General features: G+C 39.9%; 2 protein-coding genes across 6 annotated transcripts in view; one reads left to right on the top strand and one right to left on the bottom strand.

Annotated features, from left to right (window-relative positions):
* Nucleotides 1-68: 68 nt before the first annotated feature.
* Nucleotides 69-3,586, top strand: LOC119630317 (uncharacterized protein K02A2.6-like). The gene is made up of 6 exons (XM_062675479.1): nucleotides 69-1,224; nucleotides 1,360-1,842; nucleotides 2,179-2,284; nucleotides 2,477-2,691; nucleotides 3,094-3,236; nucleotides 3,461-3,586. Exons 1-6 carry the CDS (start codon nucleotides 69-71, stop codon nucleotides 3,584-3,586), a joined length of 2,229 nt encoding a protein of 742 aa, XP_062531463.1.
* Nucleotides 3,587-4,551: 965 nt separating this feature from the next.
* The window catches only part of LOC101741040 (axoneme-associated protein mst101(2)), a 187,960-nt gene continuing 175,032 nt past the window's right edge, over nucleotides 4,552-17,479 (bottom strand). For 3 of the 5 annotated variants that reach the window (XM_038019223.2, XM_038019226.2, XM_038019225.2), the window contains 8 exons: nucleotides 17,247-17,456; nucleotides 16,230-16,466; nucleotides 14,772-14,957; nucleotides 13,801-14,319; nucleotides 12,750-12,923; nucleotides 12,077-12,145; nucleotides 10,020-10,101; nucleotides 8,867-9,451 (listed from right to left, as the gene is read on the bottom strand). In XM_038019223.2, the coding sequence (XP_037875151.1) occupies nucleotides 10,045-10,101; nucleotides 12,077-12,145; nucleotides 12,750-12,923; nucleotides 13,801-14,319; nucleotides 14,772-14,957; nucleotides 16,230-16,466; nucleotides 17,247-17,456 (1,452 nt within the window). In that variant the 3' untranslated portion in view covers nucleotides 8,867-9,451; nucleotides 10,020-10,044. Of the gene's footprint in view, nucleotides 7,307-8,866; nucleotides 9,452-10,019; nucleotides 10,102-12,076; nucleotides 12,146-12,749; nucleotides 12,924-13,800; nucleotides 14,320-14,771; nucleotides 14,958-16,229; nucleotides 16,467-17,246; nucleotides 17,457-17,479 lie in introns of those variants that run through there. The other 2 variants (XM_038019224.2, XM_038019227.2) reach the window with 2 other exon arrangements.

Genomic DNA, 17,479 nt, shown 5'->3' with positions numbered 1-17,479 from the left:
GACGAGGTACCCACACCAAAAAATAAAAAATAATGTCTTTCGGAAATTTAAGTAATTTCGATCATAACATGCAAACTTGGAAAACTTGGAGATGCAGACTCACACAGTGGTTCATCGCGAACGATATTAACGTGGTGAAAGATCCAGCAGGAGTCAAAAGACGGGCCATATTGCTTAGCACACTCAGCGAATCTACCTACAAACTGGCAGCTGATCTCGTGCTGCCTAAAGAAGTTCAAGAAGTACCATACGAAGATATAGTTAGTACCTTGGACAACCATTTCACTCCAAAATCAGTGGGATTTGGCGAGCGTCATCATTTTTATGCCGCCACACAACTACCCCAGGAGACACCATCACAGTGGGCTGCGAGGTTACGAGGTCTCACTTCTCAGTGTAACTTCAGCAATGTAGAAGAAGCATTAAGAGATCGATTCATTATGGGTATGCTGCCGGGCGTGGAGAAAGAAAAAATGTACGTGCAGGAGCTGGCCGGGCTGACCTTCGCCAGGGCTGTGGAGCTGACCGAGAGCTTGCGCAGCGCCCGCGCGGCTGCTGCTGCAAGCGCTGCTGCCGAGACTGTCGTTACAGAGCTGTACAAAATAGGCAAACGTTCTCCGACTAGTGTACCTCAAAGTGCAAAAGTAAAGTGTTCCGTGTGTGGTTATTCGAATCACAAAGCCGCGGAGTGTCGTTTTGCGAGTTACACTTGTAGGAAGTGCAACAAAAAAGGACATTTGCGTAGAATGTGCAAAAGAATCAATTATGTTGTAACGGAGGAGAACGATGAAGGTGACGGTGACGACGGTAAAATTTGTAACATTCGATCTTTGCGAGGTGAACCATTAATCGAAGCCGTGTGTGTCAATGGTATCAGAATGAACTTTGAGATTGATAGTGGGTCAGCTGTTACCGTTATGTCCCACGATACATATAACGAACATTTTAAAAACATTCCCTTATTTAGCACAAATAAGAAGTTATTAAGTTACTCGGGTGACGTGTTAGGTTGCGCCGGTCGCGCTCAGTTGTTAGTGGAGTGGCGGGGTCGCACGCGCCAGCTCGACGTGTACGTGGTGCGCGATGGCGGACCGCCTTTACTGGGCCGCGACTTCATCGCACAATTTGAACTGCAGCTAGCGCCCGTATATAAATGTGCCACTACCCGTGACACGTTGAAATTAATACAGGAACAATATCCCGCCGTGTTCTCGGACAAGCTAGGTAAATTTAACAAATATAAAGTTAATTTGAAATTAAAAGAAAGTGCTCATCCTATATTTTTTAAACCACGGCCGGTCGCATTTGCTCTGCGTGAAAAAGTGGAAAAAGAGATAAACCGTTTGGTGGGACTGGGAGTACTCCGACCAGTCGAGCATTCCGACTACGCGTCACCAATAGTCCCGGTACTGAAACGTGACGGTTCGGTCCGTATCTGCGCGGACTACTCTGTTACTATAAACAAGCAATTAGTTGTAGAACAGTATCCGTTGCCTACCGTAAACGAGTTGTTTTCTAAACTATACGGGGGCCAGAAATTTACTAAATTAGATTTGTCTATGGCCTACGGTCAGTTTTGTCTGGATGAAGAATCCCAAAAGTTAACTTGTATCAATACGCATAAAGGGATCTTCGCGTATACGCGTTTGGTGTTCGGGTTAGCTAGTGGGCCATCAATTTTCCAGCGAGCCATGGATACAGTGCTAGCGGGCCTGGACGGCACGCTGTGTTTATTGGACGATGTGCTCATAACGGGTCGCAATGACTCTGAACATCTTGAGAGATTGCATCAGGTCCTACAACGGTTGCAAGACGCAGGATTTGTTTTACAAAAGTCTAAATGTCAGTTCTTTCAAGATGAAATTAATTATTTAGGGTCTACCATTAATAAAGAGGGGCTAAGGAAATCACCCGATAAAATAAAAGCAATATTAAAGGCACCGGTGCCTACGAATGTTAGTCAACTACGATCTTTCTTAGGCTTAGTAAATTATTATAGGAATTTTGTACCGAATGCATCTTGTATTCTCGGACCATTATACGAACTTTTAAAAAAAGAAACAAAGTGGCGTTGGTCTAAGTTACATGATAAGGCGTTTAATGAAATAAAAAAAATGTTAGCATCCGATAATGTATTGGCCCATTTTAATCCTAATGCAAATATAATTCTCACTGTAGACGCGTCGCCCAATGGATTAGGTGCTATTCTATCACAGGTGAGTTCCGATGGCCAGGAAAAACCTATCTCTTTCGCTTCGCGCACGCTCAACGACGCCGAGAAAAGGTACTCACAAATCCAAAAGGAAGCAACCGCGATTATATTTGGTGTTCGTCGATTTCATCAATATTTGTACGGCAGGTCAAATCCATTTATACTAAGGACGGACCACAAACCGCTGCTCTCAATATTTGGCCCACAACGAGGCATCCCAGAAGTCTCGGCAAACAGACTTCAAAGATATGCAATTTTTCTTAGTGGTTATAATTATGTAATCGAGTACGTGAAGAGTGCAGATAATAGTGCGGACTATCTGTCTCGTGCGAGTCTACCGGCCGGCGCGGGCGCGTGCGGTGGTCGAGGCGGGGGGACCAGGCGCGGAGCGGGAGCGGTCGATGTCGATGCGTTCGACAGCGCCTCTTATGTTTGCTTCGTAGTGCAAGGCGCACTCCCGATATCGGTGACTGAATTACGTAACGCAACCAGCAATGATAGCATATTACGTGAAGTCATCAAATATATTCAAAACGGATGGCCTAAAAAAATTATTAACGCAGAAGTTAAGCCTTACTACTTATGTAGATTGCAACTGTCCGTTGAAAATGGTTGCGTTATGAGGGGTCATAAAGTGGTGATACCAGGAAGTTTGCGTCACCGTATTTTAACAGAGTTGCATACCTCACACATGGGCATAGTTAAAACAAAGGCTGAAGCTCGATCTCGATGTTGGTTTCCAGGCTTAGACGACGCCTTAGAAAATATGATTAGCTCTTGTGAAGTGTGTATGCAGCTACGACCGACTCCGCCGCGCACTCCGGTGTGCCCGTGGGAATACCCCCCACAACCCTTTTACCGTGTACACTTAGACTTTCTAGGTCCGCTGAATGGTCGGATGTACCTGGTCCTAGTAGACGCGTACTCCAAGTGGCTTGAGGTGTACGAGATGGCTTCCACAACTACTAGTGCGGTCATTGAAAGAATGTATGAGTACATGTCCAGATACGGATTGCCTCATACGGTAGTTACGGATAACGGTACTAATTTTTGTTCTCAGGAGTTTCTTAATTTTTGTACACTAAACGGTATATCTCATATTACTTCGCCGGCATACCATCCGGCAAGCAACGGACAAGCCGAAGCTTATGTGAAAATAGTAAAAAGGGGTATCAAAACTTGTTTGTTGAGTAGTACAAATGCTAGGGAAAACAAACTGCGACTATACAAATACGTTTTCGATTATAGAAACTCGGTTCACTCGACAACAGGAATGTCTCCGGCACAGTTAGTGTTTGGTCGCAAACTACGTTCACGTTTAGATTTAATGAACCCGCGTTCGCCACCGTCGCCTTCATCTGCTTCGTTGACTGATTATGTTTTATCTAAACAGTGTACGCAAAGTAAAACAAAAGGAGGGAAAGTCAGAAATTTTGAGCTAGGCCAAGTAATTATGTACAAAAAATATCTTGTTAATAATAAATATACGTGGTGTAAAGGTGTGATATTAAAGAGAATTGGTAAAAACGTATACATTGTAAAAGACTTTAAATCTTCAATACAACTCAAGAGGCACTCTGAACAGCTGTTTTTGTGCAAAACCAAATGTGGTGCCACTCAAACCTGGGCGGATGACTTGAGCGGTTCTATTGCTCCAACCGTTGCTAGTCCGGCAACGGGGATGATGTCGTCGCCTTGTGATGATAGTAGCGGCATCGGACCTCACACACACGACGAAGAGAGTGCAACTGAGGAGAGGGAAGAGGAGAGCGGCCGCACTGGAATCTCTAGTGCATGTGACAATCAGCCGAATCGGGAGTCACCGGAACCGAGTCACGTAACTGTCACGCGAGGAGTGCGTCGACCCGCGCAGTCTGAAGACTCTGAAGAAGGGGATCTGTTCTTCGAGGCAGAGGAGGCGAGCTTGGAGCCCCAAAATATTAGGGAGCCCAGGTTTCCTAAACGTAACCGTCCTAGGGTTAATTATAGACAGTTTTATTAAATGTGTAGCTTGTAATTTTGTTTGTCTTAATAGTGTTAATGTGTCTTAATAGTTAATGTGTCTTGAACTGATAAGGGAGGAAATGTTATGTTTGTAATAAATGTTAGTGTGTCACTGGCCGTCTTGAGTATCACTTGTCCCCATACACGCTAACACAACAGTTAGCAGATAGGGTTAAGCAATATTCGGCTCAATGTTGTCCACTAAAATTTATTATGTAGTCAGTGAACTGAGCATGCTAATCAATGGACACGAGTTCTTAGTAGTGTACAAAACAATACAGCTGTAATTATTGAAATGAATATTAAATATTGTAAAATAAAATGTAAAACAATGCTTCATTAATCCAGTTTTTATTCGATGCTGAACATTTCACATTATTTTTGACAAAATTCATTAAGAAATTGTGTTTGAGAATTTTTTTACTATTTCTTACAATGATTTATTCATCGAAATATCTTTGTGTTCTTTATTAACTTTTTCATAGTGCTCCAATACTTTCATTAGTTTCATTGAAAAATCCTTTGCTTTTTGCAGCGTCCTTTTAACCCTTTCGTAATCTTTATCTTCGTTTATGCCATCGCTATTTCTCGTAATGGTTGTAGGTGAATGTTTTATTCCGTCATTTAATTTTAAGCTTGTTGCTGACAATTCCTTACAAGAATTCCTTCCTTTAAAAGCTATTTTAGTATTAACTTCCAGTTTATCAGTACGCGCTTTAGGACGGTCTATTTCAACATTGAGTTTAAAAAATGAATCATTAATTTCGCAATTATTGATTGACTGATCTGCTATATTTTTGTTCGAATTAAATTTAAAGTTACCGCCCGTTCGCGAATTCACTTTGATAAGTTTTGAGCCTTTATTCATGGTTTTAGATTGTCCTTTACAAGAGTTTCCAATTTTGACCTGTTTATATTTTTTATTTTCATCTTGAAAATTTATCGTATTTAGGGAAAAATGTAAAACATCAGCTAATATATCTCTTATGTATTTTCTGACAGAATTGTAATAATTAGAATTAGAGTTATTTGGGATATTTTCGGCCGAAATCCTTCGTTCATTATCAAAAACCGGAAATGACGAGGCGTCATAATAAATACTATTTTTTATAGTCAAGATATCATGATCTGGTTCCGTATTTGATACCTTTCTGTTCCTGTTACAATTGTTGGCAGAATATTTACTTTCTGTGAAAAAATCATCTTTTTGATGGAAGTTACCGTTATTTTCAAATACATTTTTGTAATTGTGATTTTCCGTTATGTTAATCAATTTTTTTTGCGAATAATCAGAGAAGACAGTGCTGTCGAAGTCATCAGTAAAGGCCACAGAAATACCGCGAGCTCCTTTATTAGTCATTAAATTATTTTGACTATAATTATTATCTTTGGATCTTCTGTCAAACTTCAATGGAGTCCAATGGTCTTTATGAAGAGGACATATTACGCTTTCAGAAGCATTGAAATTGTCTATACTATATTGCCGATGCCCAAACATATTATGAAATTGTGATTTAGTCTTCCTGCCAGAGTCGTAGGTTTCGTTATTAGCTCGTTCACAATTCAAGCATTCGCATATTCCACACGTACATGAATTCCGAAATTCTACGTGACTGCTGTTACTTAAATCTTCCATAATGCCAAACCGCTCGAAGGAAATTCGCTTCTCCGGACAATGGAATAGCTTTGAGGCTTTGATTCCGTTCGCGATGTTCTCTTTGCATGCACATGTAATGCATTCGCAGTCATCACAAACACAACGATGCTTTGAAATTTCTGTTTTGGGCTTGGGAAACTCGTAAAAATTATTACTCTTAAAATTCCTCTCAAACAAAGGTGACCTGTGATCGCTGATCATTATATTACGAATATCAAATTCGTGAATGTCTTCTTTAAATGGTTTTGTTATAATATTGCGGGGTGGTGGACATTCGCATTCCTGATCTTCGTCTGTTCGATAGGAATCCATTAGGCAGGTTTCGCAGTCACAAAAGCGACTGCTCTCCGTGTTTGTAGACGCATCATGCGTACTAATAGATAATCGAACAAACTTGCAACTAATACAATCGCACGGACTACATTTACATCCGCTACAGTCTTCATTGGCGGGCCCTTTTGAGTTAAACATCTCGCAAACTTGGCATTGACACGGTCTGCATGCGCATTCTTTAGGTACACTATCGGCGCATTCGATACTATCACAGTCACAGATGTTTCGTTCACGGGATCTATTAGCGATTCCTTTACACTGACTTCTGTCACACCTTATACAAGGACATCCACTCGGTTTGTCACTAACGAGCTTGGCACAATCTCTGCAGTCGCATGGCTTACATTTGCATGTGCTTGGTGCAAAACTGCTTGTAACACATTCGCATATCTTACAGGTGCACGCCGCGTAAGCCTCCTTTAACGTCTTCAAAATATCATATTTCGATAGTTTAGCGATTGAAGACATTTCAGATGGTTTATTTATTTCTTTTTCGACGTCTGCAACGGGAACGTCCATAACTTCCGCGGTCAATTTGGCTGTGTTAGGATTGTTTTTAGGCTTGTTTCCCCTTCTAGAATAAGTGAACGAAAGACTACGTTGATGTTTCATAACGTGTTTATCGACATCGTTGAGATCTTTGGTAATTTTGTTTATAAGGATTCTTCGTTCTGTATGTCGATCGTCGGTGTTCATTTCCTTGTCGTATTTTAATTTAATTTCTTTTTTAAACACTTTAGATCCAGCATTACGTATTCGATTGTTTTCTTTTTCAATTTTTGTTACAGACTTTTTGTTTTCAACATCATTATTGTTCTTATAGAAAAAGCATGTAGTGGGATTGTCACAATCGTAGCACGGGCATGTATTTTTGATGTTCCTTTTGGCGAAACACCCGATAGAGTCGCATTCGGAACACGAGCATCGCAGTCCGAGAGCAGGATTCGAATGAATTTTTGTGGAGCAAATTAGATTCATTTTGTTGTTTTCCTTCACGCAAAGAAGAATTAGTTGGCTAGCTTCAAAACAACTTAGTCTTCATTAGATCAATGTGGTACAGATGGACAGTTTGAACAACTCAAACAGGACGTCTTCAGAATCTGAGAAAGAAAGATTGTATTTAAAAAAAATATTATACGTATCCCCTTCGAAGCATGGCCGATGTAACTAAAATTTGAAACGATTATGATATTTTTTGTACCTAAATTTTTTTTATACTTTTATTTGGAAAATTATATTCTCGCTTCGTTGGCTTAGTGGTCAGCGATAACGATACTACGGTACCCTGGTGTTCGGGTTTCATTACTGGCCTGAGTCAGTATTTTCGTTAAAGATATTGATTGATTTGGATTCTGGGTGTTTTTCTATTTGTCGCGTCTGTTTTCGACACTCTTAATACCTTAGAAAACCTTTCTGCGTATTTGAGTGTTTCTGTTAAACGCTTATATTAACTTCCTAAAGAGATTATCTTAGAATAAAAACACTGATAAATCTTAAAAAAATACTCTTCTAAATACGTCTTTATGATTAATTTTATACCGGTGTTACATAATTATTTTCAAATTTCATCGGTTTCATTTAAAAACTTTTAAGGAATCTTTTGAATGAAAGTCATCATAGAAAATACACTGTTTGGGCTGGGGTTTTCATTACTCTGTCAAAATTTCTTAATGATTGACAGCTGTCAAATGTCTCTAATTTCACAAAAGTTCCTACACCGGACACTTCTGCGTTTCGCATAACCAACTGAAACTGCTTTCAAGACAATGTTAATTTTAAGAAAATAAAGTTATAAGCTTTGTTGGCGTAATGGTTAAGGACTAAGTAAACGACCGGGCTTAAATTTCGGTCGAGTCATGATATCTTTCAAGAATGAATCACAAATGGTGTACTTGTACCTACACGTTTCTTACGTAGTACGTATTTCCGCAAAACATAAATAAAGGAAAAGAGAAAAACCGTTCAAAATAGTACGTCTGATAACGTTGCTTCATATAAAATGGATCTTTAGATTATTGAAGCAACGAAGAGAACATACTTTAGATTATGTACTATTATCATCATCAGCCTGCGGCAGTCCATTGCTGGACATAGGCCTCCCTAAAGCTCGCCACTGAACCCGATCTTCGGTTCTACGCATCCAGTTATTGCCAGCTGCCTTGCACAGGTCGTCGCTCCATCTAGCAGGAGGGCGTCCTACACTACGTTTACCGGTTCGTGGTCTTGAGTGCTTAGTACGAGTTTTTTAACGTTCTCGATAGCGAAAAAGTTAGCTCATATTCGTATGGAATGGGATCGTTTGCGTACGTTTGCCGCTAGGGGCGGTGTTCCGTTTGCATACAAAATTGGACTAACTTTTACGCTATCGAGATCGTTAAAAAACTCGCACTTAGTACACTGAACACGATATACTATTATGGACAAGAAATTGAAAGAGTTACTATTTCCGTTTTTTTTTTACCACTCCTTTCATATCACTTCATCAAAATGCTTTAAGCACACGTATTTCGATAAGGACAATCACCTATCTCTGTCAGTTTGAGTTAATTGTTTTTAAATAATTAAGCGATGTATGTATCGAAAAATTATTAAAATATTCAAAAGTTTAACTTTCAAACAAACAGAAGACCGCGGAAGGTGGCGGGTAATAAAAAAATCAATTTCTATTCAATAATGATTTTAATTCATCAATTTATTCATGTTTCGTAAATTAATAATAAAAAACATTTTATTATTACGTTTTTACATTTATCAATTATTAATGTTATCGATATTTTGTGAATGACTTGTTCTATTATTCGATACTTCGAAATAAGTAATTAATGTAATACATACGTACACAACACTAGCTGACTTGCAAATATTTATTTGAAACAAACAATGAGAGTATATATATTTTATTATGTATGATTTCATCTATTTACGTCCAGACATATTTATCTAGATAAAACTCTACGTAACCTTAACATTACAATGTTATATATAAAAAATATGGGAAATAAAATTGCAAGCCAGTTTACAAAAAAAAAAACAATTGGCACAGACAACAAAAGTTCGAAAACCATGCACAGACTATATAACACTACTCGATAGGTACACTTGTTCGACAATGTTTCGATTATTTTATACTTAGTATTCAAAAAAAGAGTATTATCCTTAATTAATATACAAATTGTATTTACAGTTCGTATAAACTAACGGCTTAACTAATGAAGGCACCAGAGTGAGGTCGGTGGAGGTATTACCTGAAAGCGAACAAAAATATAGCACTCATTTTTCAAATATATTTACTGAAATTAAGCACTTGTATCAATGACAATCGCGGCGGAATGTCGATATTTTAAGTTATGGTTATTTAAAAAATTTGCAATTTAACAGATTTTAAAAACATAAGACATCTAAAACTGTCTCTTTGTTTAATTTAAATAGGATACCATAAATATGATACAATTTAACCGATTTTAAACACATACGACATCGTCGAAGAATTAAAATAATATTAAGGTTCAACATTTATAATATCGAGGGACGAAAGGATATTAAGGTTTAAGCCATATTGCGCTTAATACGCGACTTTCAACTTTGTAGTCAAAAGTATGTTTTACTTGGCATTAGCAACAACAAATCAATGTTTTTAACTGAACTTCAACTAAGTAATGGGGTAAAAATTCAAATAGCTGACGAAGCTTCTTTTGTTAAGATTTTTTTTTTTTCAAATTTTCGCATTTAAATGCTTCTCCTGTAAAGTTGCAAAAATGTCGCTTAAGCCAAATGATCTTTCATCCCTCGAATTTGACAGATAATATCACATACTTATTTAATCGAACGCATGGCGGCGTCAGACGTCCGTGCTCCAAATTATCGCATTTGTACCCAATGCACAAGATGGACAATTCTAAAAAAAAAGAGATTATCTATGTTAATATCTGAGTTTTTTTTTTATAGAAGAAAAATATTAACTTTTGTCAGGAAAGCATTAAGCACGTTTGTATTGTATTATAATGTAGTGTTTGTTTCTTCAGGTGTAAAGAGGAGGTTTTGAAGTCGTCGTGGCCCAAAGGATAAGACGTCCGGTGCATTCGTATTTAGCAATGCATCGGTGTTCGAATCCCGCAGGCGGGTACCAATTTTTCTAATGAAATACGTACTTGACAAATGTTCACGATTGACTTCCTCGGTGAAGGAATAACATCGTGTAATAAAAATCAAACCCGCAAAATCATAATTTGCGTAATTACTGGTGGTAGGACCTCTTGTGAGTCCGCACGGGTAGGTACCACCACCCCGCCTATTTCTGCCGTGAAGCAGTAATGCGTTTCGGTTTGAAGTATGGGGCAGACGTTGTAACTATACTGAGACCTTAGAACTCATATTTCAAAGTGGGTGGCGGCATTTACGTTGTAGATGTCTATGGGCTCCGGTAACCACTTAACACCAGGTGGGCTGTGAACTCGTCCATCCAACGAAGCAACAAAAAAAGGAGGCGGTGTTATGATGATTATCTATCTGTGAGCACTTACACTCCCATTAAACCATAATTCAAGTTTTAATGGTTGCTCTAAATCAGTAATATACGAGGGCTGCACTAAAAGTATCGGGAATGGAATATTTCCACTGTTCCTGTCATATTAAAATCTTTTTAATTGAAAACTCCTTGGTTTTAAAAATCGCATACCATTTATTTATTTAAAAAAAGATTCTCGGTCTTGTCACGAGGTTTTGTCAAACTTGTTTAGTCGTTGAGAAAATGGAATTGACTCGAGAAAATTCAAGAGCGATGATTTATTATGACTTTCGAAGTGGTTTAACACAAAAACAGTGTGTTGACCGGATGATTTCTGCATTTGGTGATGAAGCCCCATCCAAAACCACAATTTATCGCTGGTTTGCTGAGTTTCAACGTGGACGTGTCAAGCTCAGTGATGATCCCCGTCAAGGTCGTCCAAAAACTGCAGTCACCCAAGAAAACGTTGATGCTGTGCGTGAGCTGATTGAGGAAGATCGACATGTGACATACCGCGAAATTCAGGCAACTTTAGACATTGGCATGAGTCAAATACAAATAATCTTGCATGAACAATTAGGTGTAAAAAAGTTGTTTTCCCGATGGATACCGCATTCGCTCTGTGAAGAGCAAAAAACGGGTCGCGTTACTTGGTGCGTCAGAACTCTCGAAAGATTCCACGCAGGATCCTCAAATGCTGTATACAACATTGTATCAGGTGACGAATCCTGGATATATGCGTACGAACCCGAAACAAAAAACTAGTCACGAGTTTGGGTGTTCGAAAATGAGTTAAAGCCAACAAAAGTTGTTCGTTCACGGAGTGTTGCAAAAAAAATGGTGGCCGTTTGTCTCCAAAACCAGCCATGTTACGACTATTCCTCTTGAGAGACAAAGAACGGTTAATGCAGAATGGTATGCTAGCATTTGTTTGCCACAGGTCGTTTCTGAACTCCGTAAAGAGAACTGCAACCGCCGCATCATCCTCCATCACGACAATGCGAGTTCTCACACCGCGCACAGAACAAAAGAGTTTTTAGAGCAAGAAAACATAGAATTATTAGACCATCCGCCGTACAGCCCCGACCTAAGCTCTAATGATTTCTATACTTTCCCTAAAATAAAGAATAAATTGCGTGGACAGAGATTTTCATCACCTGAAGAAGCTGTGGACGCCTACAAAACGGCCATTTTGGAGACCCCAACTTCCGAATGGAATGGTTGCTTCAATGATTGGTTCCATCGTATGGAAAAATGTGTCAAATTTCGCGGAGAATACTTCGAAAAGCAATAAATTCATTTTTAAATAGTAATGTTGTGTCACTTCGTTAATTCCCGAAATTTTCAGTGCCGCCTAGGTACTTACAACAATGCTTTCGATTGCGTTCGCCAATTGTTCTTCCATTATTTTAACATCACCGTGATCCAGTACTTCCTGGAATACAAATAAATAAAAACGTTACAGTACACAAACGTCAAACGTTTTTTTTCCTCCCTAAGCTGATAGCCTTGAGAGGCTATTTCAGCGGAACCTTAACTAGTAGGTGAGCTCACGGGGCTCAACCTGACGACGTTGCTAACACCTTTCATTCGTCGTTAAAAACTCCAAATGTACACTACACCTTTGAGACACTCCACATACGTAACGGAAGTGTTGTCGAGTGGTTCCGTGCTCTCGGTCCCCCACAGACTGATGCCCAATCAAACGGTACAGGCTTCGTATAATTAAACTGCTCTTTTGACACTTAAGATCTTATTACTGTCAAACACTTTTTCCCCTACCCTGCCTTGAGAGACTATTTCAGCCTCACCTTAACGTGTAGGTGAGCTCATGGAGCTCAAACCAGAAGTGTTGCTAACACTGGCCCTAGCAAGAGCAGTGCTTTGCAGAATCTATCACCGGATCGGAAACGCGACCCACTCAGAGACATTTTTCATTAAAAAAAAGTTATCAAAGATTAGGCTGTATGGTATGCATGATACCTTTGCCTTTCTAGTTAGAAAAATAAAACTACTACTACTAGGTACTAGTGAATGACCTGTTGACAGGTGTTGACAGCGTCGGCTAGTCGCGGCGCGGCGGCGCACAGCGCGGCGGCTGCGCATGCGCACGTGACGGACGCGAGCCGCGCCGCGCCCTGCAGCACGCCCGCGTTGCCGCGCGTCAGCCCGCCGCACTGGCCCAGCGACGCGCGCACGGAGCGCCGCCACTCCTGCCGCGCGATACCACACTCACTACTGTTTTTTTTTTTCTACCTAAGCTGAGAGCCTTGAAAGGCTATTTCAGCGTAACGTTAACTAGTAGGTGAGCTCACGGGGCTCAAACATGACGACGTTGCTAACACGAACCCTAGCAAGAGCAGTGCTTCGCAGAATCTACCACCGGATCGGAAACGCGACCCACTGAGAAGATCCGGCGAGAAACTCAATGAGCTGTGTCTGAGGGTTAATTTACTCGTCGAGCCCTTCGTCGCAAGCGACGGGTTCGACGAGAACGATGCCCGGGGATTACTGTGTGCTTAGTGCGAGTTTTTTAACGTTTAATAATTAATACCTATTGAACCATGAACTCGTCTAGTTATGTATGTAATAGAAAAAAAAACCAGAGTAGACGAGTCAGGAGCCTTTACTTAGACTTTAGTCTATATTTTAGTACAGAACAAAGTCAATACCAAAGACATAAGGTTGAATTCATCCAAACATCTACTTGTAAATTTCTTTACAGATAAATGTTTGAACTAAAGATACCTTATAGGTTATGTTTTAAATAACATTAACATATCTTTTGTTTCAGTTTTTTTTTTTCAAAACATTGGCAACACTGACTGTTGTAAATTGCTAAATAAATAATGAATTGATATTGCTCATTCAATAGATGGCAGTTTGGTAAATTACCTTGGTATATTATTATATGTATCGACAAGGCTACTGGCAGATTCCCTGCGATGAATGTATCATAGTTTGTTACCATAACCGTTATTCAGTTTAGTTCAATGAATGACAATTGTTACTGTAATCTAAAAGCTGTTAAAACTCACTTAGTCACAAGATTGATATCGGTTGATTAATTATAATTAACGAAATACTGACCTCAGTTTCGGTCTTAGCGTCTGCGTCTCCGATGGACCGAACGAGCTCCTTAGAGATTGCCATTAGGAGGTAATTCGTGATTTTCGCTTTGGTTTCGTTTGTGACTTCCTCCCGGCCCTCCGCGGGCGCGAGGTCCCGGCAGAGGCGCGCCAGGTCCTCGTCGCCCCTCTCGTGCAGCCGCTCGAACAGGTCCTCGATGAGCTGGCCGACCAGCTGGCTCCTCATGAAGGGGCACGAGCAGCGTGAGTCTGATGTGATGTAGCTCATGCTGTGGTGCATCTGCGGGAGCGCAGCCCCCCGGGGGGCGTGACCCTCGTCCACGTACTCGGTGCGCTCTGGCCGTAGCTCTGGCCGCGCCGCGCGATATGACTGCCTCAGGGTCTCGCTCCGCAGCTCCTCCAACTCCTCAGTCTTGATGGACAGCTCGTGGCTCATCCTCTTGATCCTCTCGTCGCACTTCCTCTTGCATTGAGTTAACGCTTTCTGCGTCAAAGCTAACTGTCTCTCCAGAGATTCGACCTGAGAACACATTTCCCTTAAAACTTCCTTTAATGTTGTTTTCATGCACGTGCACACGTCCCACGTCGCGGTCCAGGGGCGCGCTAGCCGCCGACGACGAAGAAAAAGAAGCGAACACTCAAAGCGTTAGACCGACACCAGATTTAAAAGCGAGCACACGTAAAACATAAAAACAAAAACCCAAAATAAAAATTAAAGCGCTCATCCATTACAAAACCGAATAAAGCATTAAGCACCCAAACTAGAACAGACCTCAACCCTGGCACAAAGAGATCGTCTCGAATACGAGGGGAGACATATAAGCGTGACGTCACGTCGCTCGGCCCGGTCGTACCTCAACGTCTGGGATGTGACCCCAAACAACGACTTAAAGACGACTATTGCCCCCAAAGCTCTCTCGTGTCGGTATCCGAGAGTCGATCTTTGTGCGAGTGAGCCGAACCGGCACGTACCTCCTCCTTCAGCTCGCTGTTGGTGACCTCCAACTCCTGGTTGTTCTTGCAGGCTCTGCTGAGCTCCTTCCTGATGCACTCTAGGTCTCCCATGAAGCCGAGCTCCGTTTTCTTCGACAGGTCTCTCTGAGCCTTTAGCTCTTCGTCGACTTGCTTGTTGATCCTGCGCAGCTGCTCTATCTCCTTCTGCGGGGTGACGGACAATTTGCAATAAGTCGTTTCCAAAGTTCGCAGTTTGTTCGATAGATTTTTTTTCCAACATTAGTAATTTAATTTGCATTTGATTTAATATTTTACGTAACGTACGTTTAATATTTTATTAAATTTTAACTCTGTTCTTAGTTATTCATTAAAATTAGAATGTTTTTAGGTTTTCGTTTAGGGAGCACAGAGCAACGCATGGAGGACAAACATATATTTATTTAAAGACTTAAAACAAATTACAGCGTAAATAAAATGTTCAGATTTTGATGACACGGAAACTAAAGAATTTCGATAAGCTAACAAACAGCGCCATCGGTCAGTAACTTACAAAACTCACAGGTAATAATAATCTTCCTGCATATACTAAACAAATGACTTGCAATAAAGAGATATAGTGAATATAAATTGAATTGAGCTTATGTGAAACGTTGGTATTTTTAACACAGCGCCATCTATGAGATACTAATGTCAGACAGTATTACAATAGTCTGTAAAAACTGATTTAAGGCGCCATCTGTTTACTTATGAAACTTACAATTAATAACAAAAATCAACATAAGAAATAATTTTATTGTTAATTAATAAATATTGCGACCATTAATCGAAATAAAAACCATCCTATCTTTCAAGTTAGATCAAACTGCATACAGTGTACAAATTTAATTTAAAATCGGTTAAGTAGTTTAGGAGTCCATCGCGGACAAACAGCGTGACACGTGATTTATATATCGTCTTTTCGCATTAAAAGTGTACAATTTCTAGAAATATTCGAAATTGAGGTAATATGCGGAATCATTTAGTATCACCAGTATTTTTCTCATAAATACTATCAGAAGAGCGTAGTTTAGTTTTATTTTTGTTTTTTTAGTTTACCTATATATTGACAACTCTTAACAAAATTAATACATAATTTTATCTTACTTTAAAATACAAATAATGTAACTGGTAAAAACTAAAAAATAAATGTTGCAAAGATGATTAATATTAAAAATATAACATGTTAAATGTAAAACCTTTAAAACACTCTCCTGTAAAATTTATCAACTTTTGAGATTATACAGTTTTAATGCGAGAAGACGATATATTAAGATAGTAGTAACTATACTTGAGACCTTAGAACTTATATCTCAAGGTGGGTGGCGCATTTACGTTGTGGATGTCTATGGGCTCCAGTAACCACTTAACACCAGGTGGGCTGTGAGCTCGTCCACCCATCAAAGCAATAAATAAATAAAAAGTAGTTTGATTACTTACTTTGAACTTAGTTTCGAGGGTTTTGAAGGCCGCCTCAGCTTTCTTGGCTTCAGCGTCAGCCCTGCCGAACATGGCCGTGAGGTTGTGGTTCTGGGCGGCGAGGGCCCGGCCGTCCCGCTCCGCCTTCTCCAGGGCTATGCGCAGGCCGGACTCGCTCTCTTCCACTTCGCGAAGCTTCTGCTTTATAGGCTCGAAGTACTTCTTCCATTCGTCTCTTTCTGATTCGAGTTTTTTAATCTGGAACGCGAGACACCATGAAGTGTTTGATTAGTCTGCTTTCTGAAGTTTGCTCGAATTAGATTCGACAAGACGGCTAAATCTTGAAAAGTTATGTTTTAATTTTATTTTATTGATGTATGAACGAGTTACCAGAACATAATGCCAAAGGTGTATCCTATACATCCCTATCCGTGTAGGGTAACAACACATCCTTCAATCATAATTTATACAATTTAAAAAATTATCGCCCTTTATATTTTATTGTTATATGTACCTAATTTTATTTCTTCGTCGTTGACTTCATTTGTTTGTAAGTTAAGTACATATTAAATTTTAAAAAATTTGTACCTGTGTGCGGGATTCCAACACCGGCACAGTCGTATCGCTCGATACGAATGAACATAGCGTCTTATCCTTTAGACCACGATGGCTTCTATTTTTAAATTTAATAATTATAAATCGAACCATATGTAAGTATTGTAATGATGATTCAATCGTATACTCAGTAAAATTAATAATTTACGAAAATGTATCATAAAAATAATTGCCCAAGCAAGCCCGGGCGTTCGTTGATCCGTGCATCAGCTGTTTTTGATTTAGTGTTTCATTTCTGTTTTTTTTAAGTAATGTGTTTTTTATGAAATGATCGATTTAACTGTACTAACATGATGGAGCGTAAATAATGCTATTAAAACGTTTTAAAAATATGTTATTTTTTCCGTCCCATCATCAAAGTAGTCTGTCTTCGTTTTCTGAAACGATCTCCTAACACCCAGTATACATCTTTCTAACACCGACCTTTCCTTTCAACTGCGTCTCCGCGGCCTGCGACTCTTCAATCTTCTTCTTGTATCCGCCCTCCATTTCGGCCCACATGTCGTCTGCTTGCGTCAGCATCTCCAGATACGCAGTCTCCCGTCTCTCCAGCTCCGCCACTCTGCTCTTCAAGTCTTGTTCGCTGATCAGCAACGCCCGAATCTTGCTGCCCATCGTCGGATCAACTGGGAGCTGCACAGATATTGTAAACTAAT

This window comes from Bombyx mori, chromosome 23 (assembly GCF_030269925.1).
Source record: "Bombyx mori chromosome 23, ASM3026992v2".
NCBI classification, from domain to species: domain Eukaryota; kingdom Metazoa; phylum Arthropoda; class Insecta; order Lepidoptera; family Bombycidae; genus Bombyx; species Bombyx mori.
The sequence above is the reverse complement of the archived record's forward strand: the minus strand, read 5'-3'. Positions and strand labels throughout refer to the sequence as shown.

What these genes read in the sequence shown, in the direction of transcription:
- LOC119630317 (XM_062675479.1), top strand. Translation starts at nt 69, where the DNA reads ATGCAAACTTGGAAAACTTGGAGATGCAGACTCACACAGTGGTTCATC. An exon ending in CGTGTTCTCGGACAAGCTAG is followed by an intron (nt 1,225 to 1,359) that starts GTAAATTTAACA and finishes TGGGACTGGGAG; the next exon opens with TACTCCGACCAGTCGAGCAT. An exon ending in GATATCGGTGACTGAATTAC is followed by an intron (nt 2,692 to 3,093) that starts GTAACGCAACCA and finishes TAGACTTTCTAG; the next exon opens with GTCCGCTGAATGGTCGGATG.